General features: G+C 58.6%; 1 protein-coding gene across 3 annotated transcripts in view; it reads right to left on the bottom strand.

Annotated features, from left to right (window-relative positions):
• Positions 1 to 5365: 5365 nt before the first annotated feature.
• DRD2 (dopamine receptor D2) overlaps positions 5366 to 16338 on the bottom strand; it is a 59514-nt gene continuing 48541 nt past the window's right edge. Inside the window, exons 3-8 of one of the 3 annotated variants that reach the window (XM_036088212.2) lie at positions 13735 to 13844; positions 12350 to 12441; positions 11042 to 11232; positions 10059 to 10145; positions 8166 to 8493; positions 5366 to 6658 (exon numbers count right to left, since the gene is read on the bottom strand). In XM_036088212.2, coding sequence (XP_035944105.1) covers positions 6465 to 6658; positions 8166 to 8493; positions 10059 to 10145; positions 11042 to 11232; positions 12350 to 12441; positions 13735 to 13844 — 1002 coding nt within the window. In that variant the 3' untranslated portion in view covers positions 5366 to 6464. Of the gene's footprint in view, positions 6659 to 8165; positions 8494 to 10058; positions 10146 to 11041; positions 11233 to 12349; positions 12487 to 13734; positions 13845 to 16338 lie in introns of all 3 variants that reach the window. The other 2 variants (XM_036088211.2, XM_036088213.2) reach the window with 2 other exon arrangements.

The raw sequence follows: 16338 nt of genomic DNA, 5'->3' as shown, positions 1-16338 counted from the left end.
GCCCTAGCACAGTGGCTGTGAGTGAAGCCCACCCATCAGAACCTCCTGGGTGAGGTGTGCGGGGGCGCAAGGGCTTTTTAAACACGGCCCCTACCCTTGACCAGTAATACCAGAATCGCCCAGGTTGAGCTGGAGAGCAGCCAGGGCTGAGAACAACCACCAGGGGGTGTCCCATAGTTTCTCCCTGTGCCCTTCCTTAGCACCCCCAAAATGGAAGTCACTGTCCAGCAGCCCGGGGTGGCCGGCTTTTCCTCTCCTACGGGGATGAGTGGGGACTCCTGAGGACCACCGCAGGCGACACCAGCAGGTTTTCCATCCTCGTACTCCCTGCTAGCCCCCCAGTCCATTCTCCTTGTTCTTACTGAGACTCGCCTCAGCCAAGACTTGTAGTTGAAGATACCCCTGGAAGTTCTGCCTTCCCCAGAATGTGCTAGAGCAGGAATGGGGAAGGGGAGAGGGCTCCGTGCCGTTTCCAGTCTTTGCACACTGGCTCCCAGTCTAGGATTCTTCCGCACGAGCCAGAGAGGGAGTGTGGGGCTACGAGTTCAAAGCCGAGTGAGCTCAGATCAATCCATGGGAACGGCCAGGAGTGAGGCACCGGGGCACAATAGTGTCTGGGGTCTCCTCTTGGAAAGAATTTGAGGAAAGACCTTGCAGAAAGGAGCTAGAAAAGATAAATGATGCTTTTGCACCTGTTGTCCTGTGAAGGGCAAGGATCCCACGGAATGGGGTCAGGGCTGTCCCTGGGAATCATTTCAACTCACCAACCTGATGATCCCAGGGTCCAGGTTGAGATGCCCAGACCCCTGCTTTCTCTACCCCCTTCCTCCAAGAGGTAACAGAGGTAATGGTTTCAGGCCAGCTCTGGCCAACAGCCCTCGCATTGCCTACCAGCACCTTTTTCTCCCTTTCAAGCCGACCCGAGCCAGACACAGCGTCTACCCTGAGTCCCATTACATCACAGCCGCCTTCTAGAGATTTCTGAGGGATGTTCAAAATTGGATTTCAGTGAGGCCCTTGAAATTCCCAAGGAGAAGGTCACCAGTTGAATTTCAAACCCTGTTTCAGGGAGTTTGGAGTGGTCGAAGATAAGAACTCCCTAATTTCCTACTGGGCATCTCTACTTGGAGGTCCTATTTAAAGACCCCCTGAAACTCAAAGTGTCCCAAACTGAACATTCCCTCCCGCTCCGTGAGTCTGTTCATCACCCTCTCTCCCTCATTTTGGTTGAAGGCACTTGAACTCCTCACCCGGTAGTCATTCTAGACCAGTGCTGTCCAACAGGGCGTCCTGGGAGGGTGGAAACCCGCTCTACCTGCAGCTGTTCCATAGGATGCCCCTGGCCCCATGTGTTAGCGCTTGACGTGTGGCCAGTGCAGCCGAGGGACCAAACGTTTGCTTCAATTAGCTGAAGTAGCCGCATGCACCTGGTAGACCACACAGTCTCTAAGCTCTCTGAGCTCCCTGCCCTGTCCCTCATCCCGTCAGTTACCAGGCGCAGTGGGTCCATCAGGAAGGGCTTTTCCGGAAGATGCACGTGTGGAAGGAGGACAAGGACACAGCAGAGAGGGGGCAGTGCCTGGACTAGGTGGAGGGAGCCAGAGGCCGGGGAATGTGGACGAGCAAGCAGGCTGGGGTGCAGGCAGCCCAAGAGCAGATGGGGTGGGGAGACCCTGATGCCTATCCTGGTTCCGGAGCTTGGACCTTGGACTCAATGGAAGGGGCAGTGGAGAGCTACTGTCACTTTCTGAGCAGAGGGGGGATAAAGTCAGAATGAGCTGTGCACCCCAAAGACCCTTCGGCTGTGTGTAGGGTGAGAAAAGGGATACTCTGGTGGGGGAAGACTCTACTCTCACACAGCCGGGAGGACAGTGTTGTTGGGCCCGCTCAGGAAAATCCAGGTGTGCTGTCATAGCTTTGTGCACCAAAGTCCCCTGCCCCTCCCCTGCCCCAAGCGGGACTGCCCCCTCCCTTGGCCTGACCCCCATCCTTCACCTCAGCTGCAGCATCTGGCTCCCACGCCCCTGAGGCACCAGGGAGGCTACCTCCCTCTCTCTGGCCTCTCGCACATCCCCGGGTCTCAGGAAGGAGCCAGGGGCCGAGGTGGGAGGAAGCCGCAAGCATGGACCTGGAGATGCTCTGTGCTCTCTGGCAGCTTCCTGCTCCCCCGGACTCCCCAGAAGCAGAGGCAAGAGCATCTGGCTGGCAGGAGGATGACCAGACTCTGATCTGCAGCTACTAAAGTCCCTCTAAAAACTACTCCGCTCTCTGCACATCCCCCTCCCGACCCATTTGCTTTGCAGCCCAAACGGCTATCAGGCTATTCACAGGCACTCAAGGGACCCACAGGACTGGTCCCAAATGCTTTTCCTTTCTCTCTCTCCCCCCCTTGGTAAAAATCTTCTCACCACACCAGCCTCCTCCAGCTGTGCTCGGGGCTGATCAGGAAACGGGCAGAGTGGAAAATGCAAGATGTAGATTTGGAACCCTGGGTTCAGAGGCCCGCCCGCCATCCAGGCAATCGGCCTCCCCGTGAGAGAGGTTTCCTCTCTAACAGGGGACCCTGTGGACGGATGCTGGGGTCACACGGAGGACAGGATCACGTGGGGTGAGGCATAGGATGGGAGCTAATGACCACAGATGCAGCCTACGTCCTGGGGCCCAGGAGGCCAGTGAGGCGGTGGGACACAAGGCTGGGCCATGCAGTCCCCGGGACAGGGATGGCGTGGGAAGGGATCCCAGATAGGTGGACACACTGCCTCCCCAAGGCAGGCCAGTCCTCAGTGTCCCCGCTTGCAGATGACTGACCACCCCTGTTCTGAGACCCCCGGGGAAGTAGGACAGGCAGTCGCTTCCTTCGGGGGCCTCCTGCCTGGCCACTGAGGCCGTCCTCTGTGCCATCAGCCTTCCCGCCCTCACCAGTTCCTGGCCAAGGCATGCCACGTCATTGTCGTCACCTACGTGGCTGGTGTCCCCACACCCGGCCAGGCTCTGCCGCGGGGAATGTGAGGCTCGTACAGCGGCTGCGTGATTGTTGGATTAACGCCTGTCACCCACCGGGCCGGGAACTCTGCAAGTACAGGGGTCAGGTCCACCCTGTCCCTGTTTCACTCCTAGCACTTTGCTCAGGGCCTGGAGCACAATGGTCGCTCAAGAAATAGCCACTGAGGACCCCAGGGGTGGATGGGTGGGGGAAATGCAGTGTCTCCTGCACCACTCGCCTGCCCGTGCCCAGGACGTGTGCTCAGGACGTGTCCCCAGCCGTGGCCCGCTGGGACTCCTCCAGAAGCCACTAGAGGACGAGTAAGGGCCTGAAGGTTGAAGACTTGCAGTCCAGGGGGACATCTGAGCGGACATATGCGAAGCGCCCAGCTGTGCCTGACGCGGTGCTGGGGGCTGGTGAAGGGCCGGGGCGGCGGGGGCGGGGGGTGGGGGGGTGGGGGGAGACAGCTGTTAGACCCACCTGCTGTAAAGGCAGATCATTTGTCAATTAAAAGTCGTTCTTGGAAGGACGGGCACGAGGCAGAACGCACGGGAAGGCAGGGGAGCGAAACCAGAGCACGGTAGCCACCATCAGGGCCTCGTGGGAGAGAGCAGAGCCTGGGCCGCCGCCTCCCACCGCAGAGTTCCCGGGGCCCCTGAAGAGCTGGGGGGGAGGGGGTGGAGCCGGCCCTCCCCCTGCCCACTCTAGCTGTCACTCTGCTGTCTGGCAGAAAGCCTTGAAGCTTCATGACAGCTGTGGGCAACTTTCCCCTGCCCCGCCTCCCGCCCCTGCCTGCCCTCTTCCTCTCCCCTGCCCTCAGCGCCCTTCCCAAGGCAGCGCCCTTTGCCAGCTGCGCCGGGCCTGCCTCCCCTCCCTCTGCCTGCCTGCCGTCCCTTCCTTCCTTCCTTCCTTCCTTCCTTCCTTCTTTCCTTCCTTCCTTCCTTCCTTCCTTCCTTTCTTCCCTCCCTCCCTCCTTCCTTCCTTCCTTCCTTTCTTTCTTCTCTCCCTTCCCTCCCTCCCTCCTTCCTTCTTCCCTCCTTCCTTCCTTCCCTCCCTCCCTCCTTCCTTTCTTCCTTCCTTTCTTCCTTCCTTCCTTCTTTCCTCCCTCCTTCCATCCTCTCTCTCTCTCCTCTTTGTCATCTCTTCCAATTCCCACAGCTGAGAAACCTGTGTGACCTCATAAGATTTCTAACAATGAGATGAGCTTTTAAGCTTCCGTCGGAGGCAAGATCTTCCATCGGTTGAGTGTGTGGTGTGTGTGTGCGTACCTGTGTGTGCATTGGCCATGGGGTGGGCATCAGCAGCCGAGAAGTCCCTGGGGTTTTCTCGCTCCCCATGAGGGTCTGCCACCTTCCCCAGGTGGTGGTCACTGACTTATACAGACGCCTCCTGAGCTGGACCAGGGGCCTGTCTTGCCCAGCCTGCAGGATCTGGGTGCTCCTGGGGACAGGAGCCTCTCCCAGGGCTCAGCACTACGTGCAGGTTCAGGGAGAAGATCAAAGTCCATAATTAAGTGTTCAGGGCAAGTTAAGTGCTCCAAACTTTGGTGCTAAAAATATTGTATTTAGCATGCAAATTACGCCCTGACAGCTCCCCAGAGCCTGAGCCCGTGGGTGCGAGCACCTTGTTTGTCATCATCGCTGTTATTCTCAAGGTAGTAAGAATATTCCTCCTTCACCGGCTTGATTTATATTTCATTTTTTTAAAGCCAAATTTCTGTTTTCAGGGCAGTGCCAATTTGTGGCCCCAGAAAGCTTGGAGCTATGACGGTGTTGGAGGCCGAGAGAGAAGGGAGGACCCCCTGGGCCATGTCGCTCAGGGCCTCCGTGCCTCCCCAGCCTGCTCCAGAGGAAGGGGGTCCTGCTGTGAGACAGAAGTCAGGGCAAGGGGCAGACCCAGACACAGCGGCACCTGGAAGGCCACCTTTTCTGCTGAGCCTTCTCTGCCCTGGTGGGCCACTCGGGCTCAGGATCCTCAGAGGAGAGGAGGAGGTGGGAAGTGGGGACCACCTGTTTTCCCAACAGAGGGATCAGGGGAGCCCCGGGTGTGCTGAGGGATTCCCACTGGGAACTTTCTCGTCTTCCTTCTTGGTTGGCAGTTGAGGCTCAGGACCACCCGGGAGCAGGGCTGAGAGCATTCTTGTCTACTCAGGAGGCGAGGACCGGGACGAGGGGGAAACACCGGCACACACAACTTCTCCTTGGTCCTCCTTGGAGCAGCTCCTTTCCTCCTTCCCGCCAGTGTCCAGCCTAGTGGCTGTGGTCAGCGTCACCCTTTTCTGGAGGGGGCTGCAGAAGGCCTCCCTGACTCTGATCCCGGCACACACACGGGGGCTTCGGCTACACCTGCCACGGAGGACGAAGGCGGGCAAGGGGCCTCGCATGTGACTCTTATCAGAGTTTTATTAGTTTGGAGCATGTGTAGTGATGTTACAGAGTCTGGGGCCCAGGGGCTCCCCCAAGCTGCAGCTTCCCCTCCTCCCTCAGGGCAGGGCCAGCCCAGGCCAAGGGGTATTCGGCAGCCCCCTCGCCACAGGTTCCTCTAAGGCGGAGACAGTGGAAGGGAAAGGGAAAGGGAGAGAGAAGAGGCAAAAGGGAAAGAAGAGGGGGGTTGTGGCAGAGTGTGGCAGGAGGCAGCCCCCCAAAGAACCTCCAGCACCCCAACCCAGGCCCCAGATGTGGTCACAAGCCCGCCTTCCCTGCCTGCTCCCAGCCTGGCCCAACAGTTGCTACGAGAAAGGATGCGCCGAGTCTGTCAGGAGGCAGCAGAGTGGGCTTGGGGGAGGTTCCTCTCCCCACAGACGTTCCTGGGGCCCTTCAAGACCTGGGTTCCTGCCCTCAGCAGGTACGGAAACCATGTGGGTGCTGGAGCGGGGCTGGGCAGGACCCACTCCTGTGGAAATGGAGGCTCCTGTCGGGCAGGACAGGGAGCGAGTGAAGATTTTTGGCTTGGACTCCTCTGGGGTTCACCCTGTGGTCTGGTATTTACATGGGTCTCCCAGAACTGCAGTTGCCTGGGGCCTTGGCAGGAGCTCTGGCTTCCCGGGCATGGCCTTATGGGGTGTGACCTGTCCATCCCTCCCCACTGCCCGCCCCGGCATCAGCCTGTGAGGACCAAGCCGAACCCAACAGAAAGCACGGTCTCTGAGCCCTGCCTCCGGCCCTGGCGACCCCAGGACCCCAGAGAAAGGTCAGAGAAGGCGGCTGCGTCTTTGGTGCCAAGGAGAAAGGGCCTCGAGGTGGGGGGGGGCTCTCTGAGCTGCCCCTGAGCCAGGGGTCCAGCCTGAGGGCTGGCACGGTGCCTGGCTCCCGAGCACTACCCTGGCAGAGTGAGGGTGTGCGAGCACGAGGGGCATGGAGCCAAGCTAACACTGCAGGGCCTGCCGGGGCAGAGAGAAGGCCTAGACCGCCCGGCCGCCCCCTGTCCACGGCTCCCCGGGCAGGGAGGTGGGAAGCGGGCTGCCGTGCAGGTGGGCCACAGGTCAGCAGTGCAGGATCTTCATGAAGGCCTTGCGGAACTCAATGTTGAAGGTGGTGTAGATGATGGGGTTCACGGCGCTGTTGACATAGCCCAGCCACGTGAAGGCGCTGTACAAGACGGGCGGGATGTTGCAGTCACAGTGTATGTTCAGGATGTGGGTGATGAAGAAGGGCAGCCAGCAGATGATGAACACGCCTGGGGGAGAGGGCAGCGGTCAGGCTGGCCCCTGGGGCCCGGGGGAGGCTGGGCGGGGAAGGCCCCCACTCAGTGGGTGCCTGGATTGGGTGCCGCAGGCCCTGGCCCAGGAGCACTGCAGGAGGAGTCCCGGTCTCAGATTCTAGAGCTGTCACTGACACCGTTTGCAGTGAAGGTCACTTTACTTCCCTCGGCCTTACCTTCCTCATCTGTCAAATGGGTATAATAACAGCTAGCCCACAGGGAAGGATAATGGGCTTGAAAACAGACCATGAGGTTAACATTCGGACGCAAGTCAGTAGAAATGGAAATATTTACTCTACTTTCTGGCCATTTTCGAGAACAAGTCTTCCTCAGCAGCTGGAAGTGGAGCATTTGGTCATTGCAGTGGGAAACGCCCAGTTTGAGCCCGAGGGATAAAAGGGAGAGTTAGATACCCTCTCGCTTAGGCTCCAGCATCCCTGTGGGGTAGACAGGGCACTGAGGGTCCCAGAGGCTCTGTGATGTACACAAGGCCACCCTGCTCATGAGTGACGAAGCCGAGACCTGAACTCCAGTCTAGCGAGGTCCCCCAATGGCTCGGCTCTTGCTATGCCTTCCCCCAGCCCCTGGGGACACCTCTTGCTAATTCCTGCTTTGGGACGCTCTGACCCAGACTGACGTCCTGCACAGCGGCTTTGACTGACCCAGGACCTGCTGCTCCGGTGGGAGCCTCGGCTGGAGGCATCGTGAGCACACCGTGCCCCGCAGGCTCCCTGAGAGTCCCCAGCGCTGCAGCGAGAGCCCACGGACTCCAACCATCCTCTGTCACCCCCAGCCACACGATCAAGGGTCGGTCCCTTAACCTGCTGGGACCCTGTGCACGCGTTCACAAAAGCAGGGTCATAACACCCGTACCCCTCGTGTCACAGGATTGTCTGGAGGTCCAAGGGGAAGGTGAGTGTGGAAGGGTGTCCTGTGCTACCCTGGGTGCGATGGGGACAGCCGAGTACACCAGCCCCTCCTGCTCCCCACCACCCACATCAGTCTAGCCTTGTGTTTTGACTCATCATCTGGTTTTCTAGGAGACTTTTATTCGAGAGCCTTGCCTGGCTGACAGTCTGGGTCAGATCGTCAGGCCACCACCACGACCCTGAGAGGTAATCTCTTGCTGAGGGGACTCCAGAGAGAGAAAGTGACTTGCCTAGGATCTTGAGGTTCTGGGGGTCACTACGGTAGACTGGTCAAGCTCACAGTCTCTGAAGTCAGACTCCCTGAGTTTAAATCATAGGTCTTCCTTGGTCACGTCATATACCCACTCCAAACCTCAGTTTTCCCATCTGTAAAATGAGCATAATTATAGAATCTACTTAATGGGGTACGCCATTGGGTGTGGCCTGCATCTGAGCAAGGGCTGGTCCCATGGCCTGCCAGCCATGGTTAGGAAGGGGATGGCAGGTAATGGGACCCACAATGATGGGTCCTTTCCTCAGTAATGGCTGGACAGAGCTGGGCTGGCCTGACTCACCGAGAACAATGGCGAGCATCTGGGTGGCTTTCTTCTCCTTCTGCTGGGAGAGCTTCCTGCGGCTCATGGTCTTGAGAGAGGTCCGGGTTTTGCCGTTGGGCATGGACTGGATCTCAAAGATCTTGGCAATCTTGGGGTGGTCTTTGGCATGCCCATTCTTCTCTGGTTTGGCGGGGCTGTCGGCAGTGCTGTGGAGGCCATGGTGGGACGGGTCGGGGAGGGTCATCTGGTGGTGGCTGGGTGGTATGGGACTGTACCGGGTCCTCTCGGGGGGGCTGGTGCTGGACAGCATCTCCATCTCCAGTTCCTGGGCTCGGCGGGCAGCGTCCTGCACAGAGGCAGAGAACTCCAGGTAAAGCCAGGCAAGTTCTCAGGCATTTGCCACCCAGCCTCACCTGGTCCCCCCTGACCCTTCCCTATCCTCCTATCCTTCTACAAACACCCCAGGGTCATCAGAGAGGCAATGAGGATAATCACTGGGAGGCAGGAAGGGTTGGCGTATAGGACCCAGGACCCAGAGCAGTCCCTGCCTGCAGAGTCCTCCCCAGCCCCTGTCCCAGAGCAATCCTTGTGGAGCCTCAATAACCCCACAACCATTTGTGGGAGCTTACTGCCCCAACACTTCTCTCTTATTGACTGAGCAGCACGCACTGAGTACCAGCCAAGTGCCAGGTGCCCTAGCTGGCTGCAGGGAATAGGGTCCTGGTTGATGCTCAGTGCCTGCCTCCGGGAGCTCATGTTCTAAGTGCACAGAGGGCAGCCCTGTTCCTCCTGCCAGGCTGGCCCAAGGCACCTGCAGCAGCACTCACACGGGGGCCCCACGTGTTCCGCGTAGATGGATGCGGGGGCCAAAGGGCTAACCTCTGGGCCCCCCATCTTTCCTGCTGGGCTGACCTGGAGGCCCTGCTGGGGGTCCACTCATCTTCCAGCTTCTTCCCTGCCTTGGGGCCTCAGTCTGAACTTCTGAAGTGTCGCCTCGCCCTGCACCTGGGTGGTTTATCAGTGCTGCTGTCCCAGCCCCAGTCCTGAGTCCCTGTTGGGCACCCACCTCATAAAATGACTTCCTGGCGTCCTGCCCTTGCCCTGCAGGTGAACGGTGGGGGGCCCTGCTTCCGGAGGACACCTGACCTGGACTTCGTGTGTGGCCCTGTGTGGGCTCCCTGGCCCCGCTGGGGATGGGACACCTGCTGCTTGGACCCTGGTGCCACCATGGTCACTGGGCAGAGCCTGGGGTCTGCTCTGCTTCTGCATCTCTGGGCTCCACGTACAGGCTGCACTTCTCCACCAGCCCCGAGGCTGCTCTGCGCCGTCCCCCTCCACCACCCGCCCCCCAGGCCCACCTCCAGCCCCAGAACCTGCCCGCAGGAAGGCCGCACAAGCAAGTGGGAAGAACAGCAGAGGCGTGTGGGCATGTCGGAGTCACACAGGCTTGGGCTCAGACATGCGCTCTCTCACTAACTAAATGCTTGGCCTTGGGTGAGTTACCTCCCCTCTGTGAGCCTCTGGTTCCTCCTCTGTCAAATTAAAATCAATAAGCCTAATAAGACCTACCTCTCAGGGTCGCTGTGAGGATTTGATGAGATACTAGGAAGACGGTGGGTGTTCAGTGAATGGTAATAGCGTCTTATTTTTACTGCGTTATGGCCAAGTCCTCTCTCCCAACCACCTGCTTGTGCTGAGGGCGCCTATCTGTGCCTGCAAGAGCCGAGCCGTCTCGCCGCACGCCTGCCCGCGAGGTGAGCGTGGTGAGTCTGGCCTCCGCGGAAGCAACGTGGGGGAGCCTGGGAGGTGCTCCTCCCTCTGACCGGCTGCTGAGGTCTCTGAGAATCATGGCAGGTGGGTTTCCCTCGGGGCGGAAAGACCTGGCTCTGGGTCCCTGACCTGAGCACTTACCGCTCTCCGCCTGTTCACTGGGAAACTCCCATTGGACTTCATGATAACGGTGCAGAGTTTCATGTCCTCGGGGTGAGTGCAGTTGCCCTGTGGAGGGAGCCAGTACACTGGTCATGATGGGCAGGGGCTGCGAACAGACACCCAGTGTGGGGTAGTCAGGCTGGGCACAGGGGCTCCCAGAAGGGCAGAGTAGGAGGGCCTGAGAAGGCAAGAGTGAAGGATGGTACTGCAAGGAGAAATGGCGGGCAGGACGAGGGACAAACAGGCCCCGATTTTATGGGCACATGCTAGGCTTAACTCGTATCTCTCTCACACTGAATCCTTAAGACCACGCTGAGAGGTTGGCATTAGGATACCCATTTAACAGATGAGAAAACTGAGGCTCAGAGAAGTTAAGCAACTTGCCCAAGGTCATTCAGCAAAAAGGAGGGCATGCCAGGCCTTGAACCTGATATGTCTAACCCTCAAACTCTGGCTCCTTCCGTGCTCCCACACTGTCTTCCTCAGGGAGGGCTGAGCAGAGGGGGGAATTCACAAGACATAAGGAGTGGGGAGGGAATGAAAGAAAGGTGGAGGGGAGGAGGTGGAATGAAGGAAAGAGCCAGGGAGGGAGGAGGTGTGCACGGAGGGGAGGAGAGGGAGCGTGGAAGGTACAGGAGAGGGAGGGAAGCACAGAGCAATGACAGGGAGGGAGGGGCCACAGCGAGGAAAGGACAAGTGATGGGAAAAGAAGGAGAGGAGCCGAGGAAGAAGGTGCATTCAGACAGAGATCTCCAAGCAAAGACTTCTCCTCCCAGGCGGCTCTGCCCGGCCTCCGGCTCCTGGAAACCCCATCGCTCCACTGAGGTCCCAGCCTTCAGACTCGGCCCTGCCCAGGTGCTGGGAGCCCCTCCAACTCCGCGTCCCCCGCCTCCAGCTGAGCACGGGCCAGCCCCCTAGGAAACGGTGGGGGGGGCACTGGAGGGGAGGGGGGATCTGGGGACCTTGAGCGGGGCCTTCAGGTTGGCCCTGAAAGCCCGGCTGCTCCGCTTCGTGTTGACCCGCTTGCGGCGCCTGCGGAGGACGATGTAGATCTTGATGTAGACCAGCAGGGTGACGATGAAGGGCACGTAGAAGGAGACGATGGAGGAGTACACCACGAAGGCAGGGTTGGCGATTATGCACTCGTTCTGGTCTGGGGGAAGGAGAGCCGGAGGACCCGCGTCAGCGGCCCAGGGGCCTTTCTCTCCCCGCGGGACTGAGCGCAGCAATGGGACAGGGAGTATGCCTGGGTGTCTGAGGTCGCCTGGAAATGCTAGACGGACACCAACATGCGGTGTAGACCAGAGATTGGAAAACACAACCTCGAGCAAAACGCTAAGCTGCTTCCAAGCTTTTCCATTAATATTCCCTCCTCATTTCTTTATTAGTTTTGCCATCCATGAATACCCAAGGGGAGCCCGAGTGTTTGGAAAAAAAAAACAGAAGGGAATTCTTTTAAAAGAGTAAACCCTTCTTTTAGCCCTTCCTGTCTACTTGGGGGAAGTCGGCCACCTTTCAGTTTTAGGAACAGGGTAACTTGGTCCTGTTTGCTGAACTCACCTGGGCTCCAATGTGCTTCCAAGTTCCCTTCCTGGTCTAGCCGATGTCTGTCCTCTATCTCAGGGCCTTTCCAGAAGGGCTGAGCCTATCAAGCCCTATTCCCGCTTCTTGGAATTCTCACAAGAGTTAGATTGCCAGGCTTCACTGTGTCCTGCCCCGTAACGGTCTGCAGAAGTACACCTGCATCCCTGGGCCTCCCCAGCGAGAGAAAGTGCTAGGCCCACGCCGGCAGGCCCAACACTTCGTCTACCTCAGATGCATGGCTCAGGCACGCTGCCCTAGCTCCTCCTCGTTCCTACCTTCCCTGCTCCAGGTGACTCAGGTCGGTGCTGGGCTTGGCCAGCCCTTGGGCTGCAGCCTCCTTACACAGATAACATCTCGGGGGAGGGGGCGGGGGAAGGGGCCCAGTAATCACCCCTGACGTGTGCACACACACACATACACGCATACACATGCGGTTTGTGCGGCTGTCTGGCTTGCTTCAATTTAATAAACAAAGTTGAAAATGGCCAGACATCCTCTTGACTCACTACCCCCACTCCTCCCCCAACCACATCGTGCCCCGAGCTATCATTCCTCTCTGGCCCATCCACGTACAATTCAGAGACCCAGCCTGGCCTCAGTCCCTGGGTCTGCGCCAGGGGCTCAGCTCCCTCAGGGTCCTGCGCCGGGGGCCACTGGGGCCCCAGGCAGACCGAGGCAGGCCTCACCTGTGTTGTTGAGTCCGAAGAGCAGCGGGCAAGAGATGGTGAAGGACAGGACCCAGACGACGGCGATCATGACGGTGACGCGGCGCTTGGAGCTGTAGCGGGTGTTGTAGAGCATGGGCATGGCCACGGCTGTGTACCTGCGAGGCCGTGGGGCGGGGTCCCTGAGTCTGGGGTGCAGGCCCAGGGACCCCTCATTCCACAGCAGGTACACACCAGAGACACCCTGAGCCCTGGGGAATGATGGTTGTCACCTCCACGAAGCCTGCCTGTCTACTTTAAGTCACTCCTCCAGCGTTGGTGAGGCCCAATCAAGAGCTTCGGGGCTGACTGGCTACCATTTTCTCCTGGGCCTTATTATCTATTACTCCAGTCTCCCTGCTTGGATTTTGGGTGTTTGAGGGGCCAGGGTCTGGGTCTTTGTACCTTTGAAACTGCACCTGTGCTGGGCTCTCAGAAGGTGGAAGTGTCTGCTGATGGACTGGGAGCCAGGCCCCTCAGAGCAAGAGTGAAGCCCCACTTGTCAGAAAAGAAGCACAGTAGTAATCGTTTACAATCACTCGTACTCCTCTACCCAGCGCTTCTCACAGAGCAGCTCATCTCATCTTGGAGAACCCCTTGAGGGGAGCAGGGACAGGGCCTCTGGGAGCCCAGTGGCCTGCATGTGCAAATCAGTGAAAGGCTCCAAGGGTATAGCTTGGCAAGGTGAGCACAGCCTGGGCCCCCTCGGCCGCGTGCCTGTGCCGGACATGAAATGCACAGCCAGACGCCGCAGCCCCGCCTGGACGGGTGTCATCATCCTTGATTTCTGGACAAAGCAGGGTTGTGAGGACTTGCACACTCTGCCCAAGGTCACGTACGTGGGAAATGATAGACCTAGGGCTGCAGTCAGAACTGAGAGCCTTGGGCGCCTGGGTGGCTCAGTTGGTTAAGCGACTGCCTTCAGCTCAGGTCATGATCCTGGAGTCCCGGGATCGAGTCCCACATCAGGCTCCCTGCTCGGCGGAAAGTCTGCTTCTCCCTCTGACCCTCCCCCCTCATGCTCTCTCTCTCTCAAATAAATAAATAAAATCTTAAAAACAAACAAACAAAAAAGAACTGAGAGCCTTCTCCTCTTTACCAGTCGCTGTCTGGGTATCCTGGGAGCATCGCCATCTGTAGGATGGCGGCCTGTATCCCCCAGCCAGACACACGTGCACCTGCACATGTGTGCACATCTGCATACGGATGTGCACACTCACACGCGGGCATGCATGCACAAACACATGGACCCGCAGGCACACGGCCAGCCGTACAGCTTCATAGACAGAGCCTGCCCCTGCGGGAGAGCTGGGGAAGCCCGACATGTGACCGGCCTGGGTCCCCTCTCCCGCCCTGGCTGGGCTCACCTGTCGATGCTGATGGCACACAGGTTCAGGATGCTTGCCGTGCACATCATGACGTCCAGAGTGACAAAGATGTCACAGTGAATCCTGCTGAATTTCCACTCGCCCACCACCTGGGGACAAAGCACAGAACGGGTGGGCAGCAGAGGGGGAGATGAGCTTAGGCCCCAGAGCTTGGCTCTCCTGGGACAGACTGGGCCGCAGGCTCAGAGGGCAGCTGCGGGGGTCTTGTGAGTCTCCGGCTGGGGTCTGGGGGGAGAAGCGGGGCAGCAAGGGGGAATCTGAGGCCCTTGCCCTTGGTCCCCTCTCCTCCTAGACACATAAGGCCCCTTTGAGCCAAGAACGGGGCTAGACGAAAGATGAGCAACTTTCTACCGAGTGCCTCAACTTTGAGCCTTCATCTGTAAAACAGATGATCTGCGATCAGCTTGCAATCCCATTCCACCAATGGGGACACTGAACCTCAGAAATGGGCAGTGACTTGCCCAAGGCCGGTGAGGATGATGGCTTCGGGAGAGAGAGAACGGTGCTGCTCTTTGTCAGACCTGGAGAATGAAGAATGGAAAACCAGGGCTCGAGCTGTGGGAACGCCAGGCGGGGGCAAGGAGGGGCGCTATACCCACATATCCTTGTATGATGGGAATGAGGAGGCCCACTCCTGGCAAGAGCATCCCGCATCCCTCTCCCCCTCACACACACTCGTACCCCCTTACACACACACACACACACACTCCCATACCTCCTGTTTACACACACAGGCACTCACACTCACACAGCAGGCTGGCCCGGGCAACTTTGGAAGTTTGGAGCACTCTGGCCCTGAGCAGAATCAGGTCATGGAGATTCATCCTGGGCCTCTACCAACAGGAGAAAAAGGAGCTGGAAAGCCACCCCCGGGGCCTGGGGCAGGGCAGTACCCACTTTGCCCGCACAGCTCGGCCGCAGGGCTGATGACGACGCGCTCATTCTCCACGCTGCCCTTTCTTTTCTGCTCCCAGGCATGAAACCAAATGTTGGCACTTAAGCTCGGTGACAGGAGCGGTGGCCGCTGTTGTCAGACTTCATGAAGACAAAGCAGCTTGTCCCAGAAGATAGGGAGACACCTTCTCTGGGCTCACATGGCCCACACCAGGGCACACCCCCCCACATGGCAGTACAGGGCTCCCCAAGATGGCAGGTCTGGATGGGGATGGGGAACTTCTGAGTGTAAATAGAATAGACCTTTAGGGCACTGCTGGGAGGGCCCCAGGCCCACCTGGTCCACCCTCTGCCTTGAAGCCCCCCTAGACTAGTACTTCAGAGCTGCTTCTATGTCCCTGGGGATCTAGGTCTGAGACCCCAGGGCCCTCTTCTCTCCTTCCCTCTTTCCCATAGACACTTACGAGCAATTTACTACATGCCAGGCTCTGTCCTAGACTCTGGGGTACAGTGGTGAACAATATTGGCATAGTCCCTGCCTTTAGGGAGCTCTGCCGCTTTGCCGACTGTTTTCTCGGCCTGGAGTGCAAGCGCTTTGCTCTGCCCCCTGGATAATTCTTCCGGAAGCATCACTGCTTCCTGCAAGACTTCCTGTCCCCACATGCCCCCCATCAGGTTCCACACCCCCTGTGGGGACTGTTCCGTTGTCACCACCATCAGACCGCACGACAACGGTCCTATCGGGTCTTCACTGACGGCGGGCAAGCCCCGAAGATGCCGTAGGACATGGCCGGGCTCAGTACCTGCCGAATGAGTGAATAAAGGTGGCCTTGGCCTGTCCCCTTCTCAATCTCATCTGCCCACCTGGAAAATGCACACGGTAAACCGTCACCTCACAGGGCGGTGAGGCCAAAATGCAGACAAGTGACCCTGGCTCTCCTTCCTTAACATCCATTTTGAACGTTCCAGCCCATTTGGGCTGTGCTAAAGGAACCCAGGGGAGTGTTGATCCTGAGCACCAGGTGGAGGAGGCACAGGGACCCCCCCCCCAGGCGGGGAGACAGGGAGAGGGACCACTCTGGACCAGCCTCCCCTCCCCACTTCAGCTCCTTCTCCTAGATGTCTCCTCTGCTCAAGCCTACAAAATTTCATGTTTTCCTTTAAAAACGGAAGAACCTTCCCTCCCAGCCAGGGACTTGCCTCCGTAGTAAAGGTAAGCCCCTCGCTTGCCCAGGCAGGAAGGTACCTGCCCAGCGATCTGAGGGACCTTAGCCTTGGCTATTCCCTGAAAGGCTGGTCCGTTCCCAGACCCCAGAGTCCTTGGCAGAGAAAGGGGCGGGATCCAGGACCCAAGCCCTCAGATCCTCCCACGTCCGCCTGTCAGCTCTGGAAAGTGTCCACCGGGAGGGGCCTCCACCCTTAGGGACTCCTCCATTAGTCGTTCCTCCCTTGCTGTGCAACCTGTCAAGACAGGCAACTTCTTAAAGCTTCTGTTTCCTCTTCTGTAAACTGAGAATAGTATCAACTCCAGGATTAGCATGGGTGTGGAGTCTATGTCTGCAAAACGCTTGGCGCAGCGCCTGGACCACAGCGGGGGCTGCCTGCTCTCTATTCGGACGAGCCCTCGGGGACATTCCTGAGCAAAGGGCCTGCGGCACAGCCCACAGACACCCCTGCCTGGAGGTCCCA

The sequence above is a fragment of the Halichoerus grypus genome, chromosome 11 (assembly GCF_964656455.1).
Source record: "Halichoerus grypus chromosome 11, mHalGry1.hap1.1, whole genome shotgun sequence".
NCBI classification, from domain to species: Eukaryota; Metazoa; Chordata; class Mammalia; order Carnivora; family Phocidae; genus Halichoerus; species Halichoerus grypus.
The sequence above is the reverse complement of the archived record's forward strand: the minus strand, read 5'-3'. Positions and strand labels throughout refer to the sequence as shown.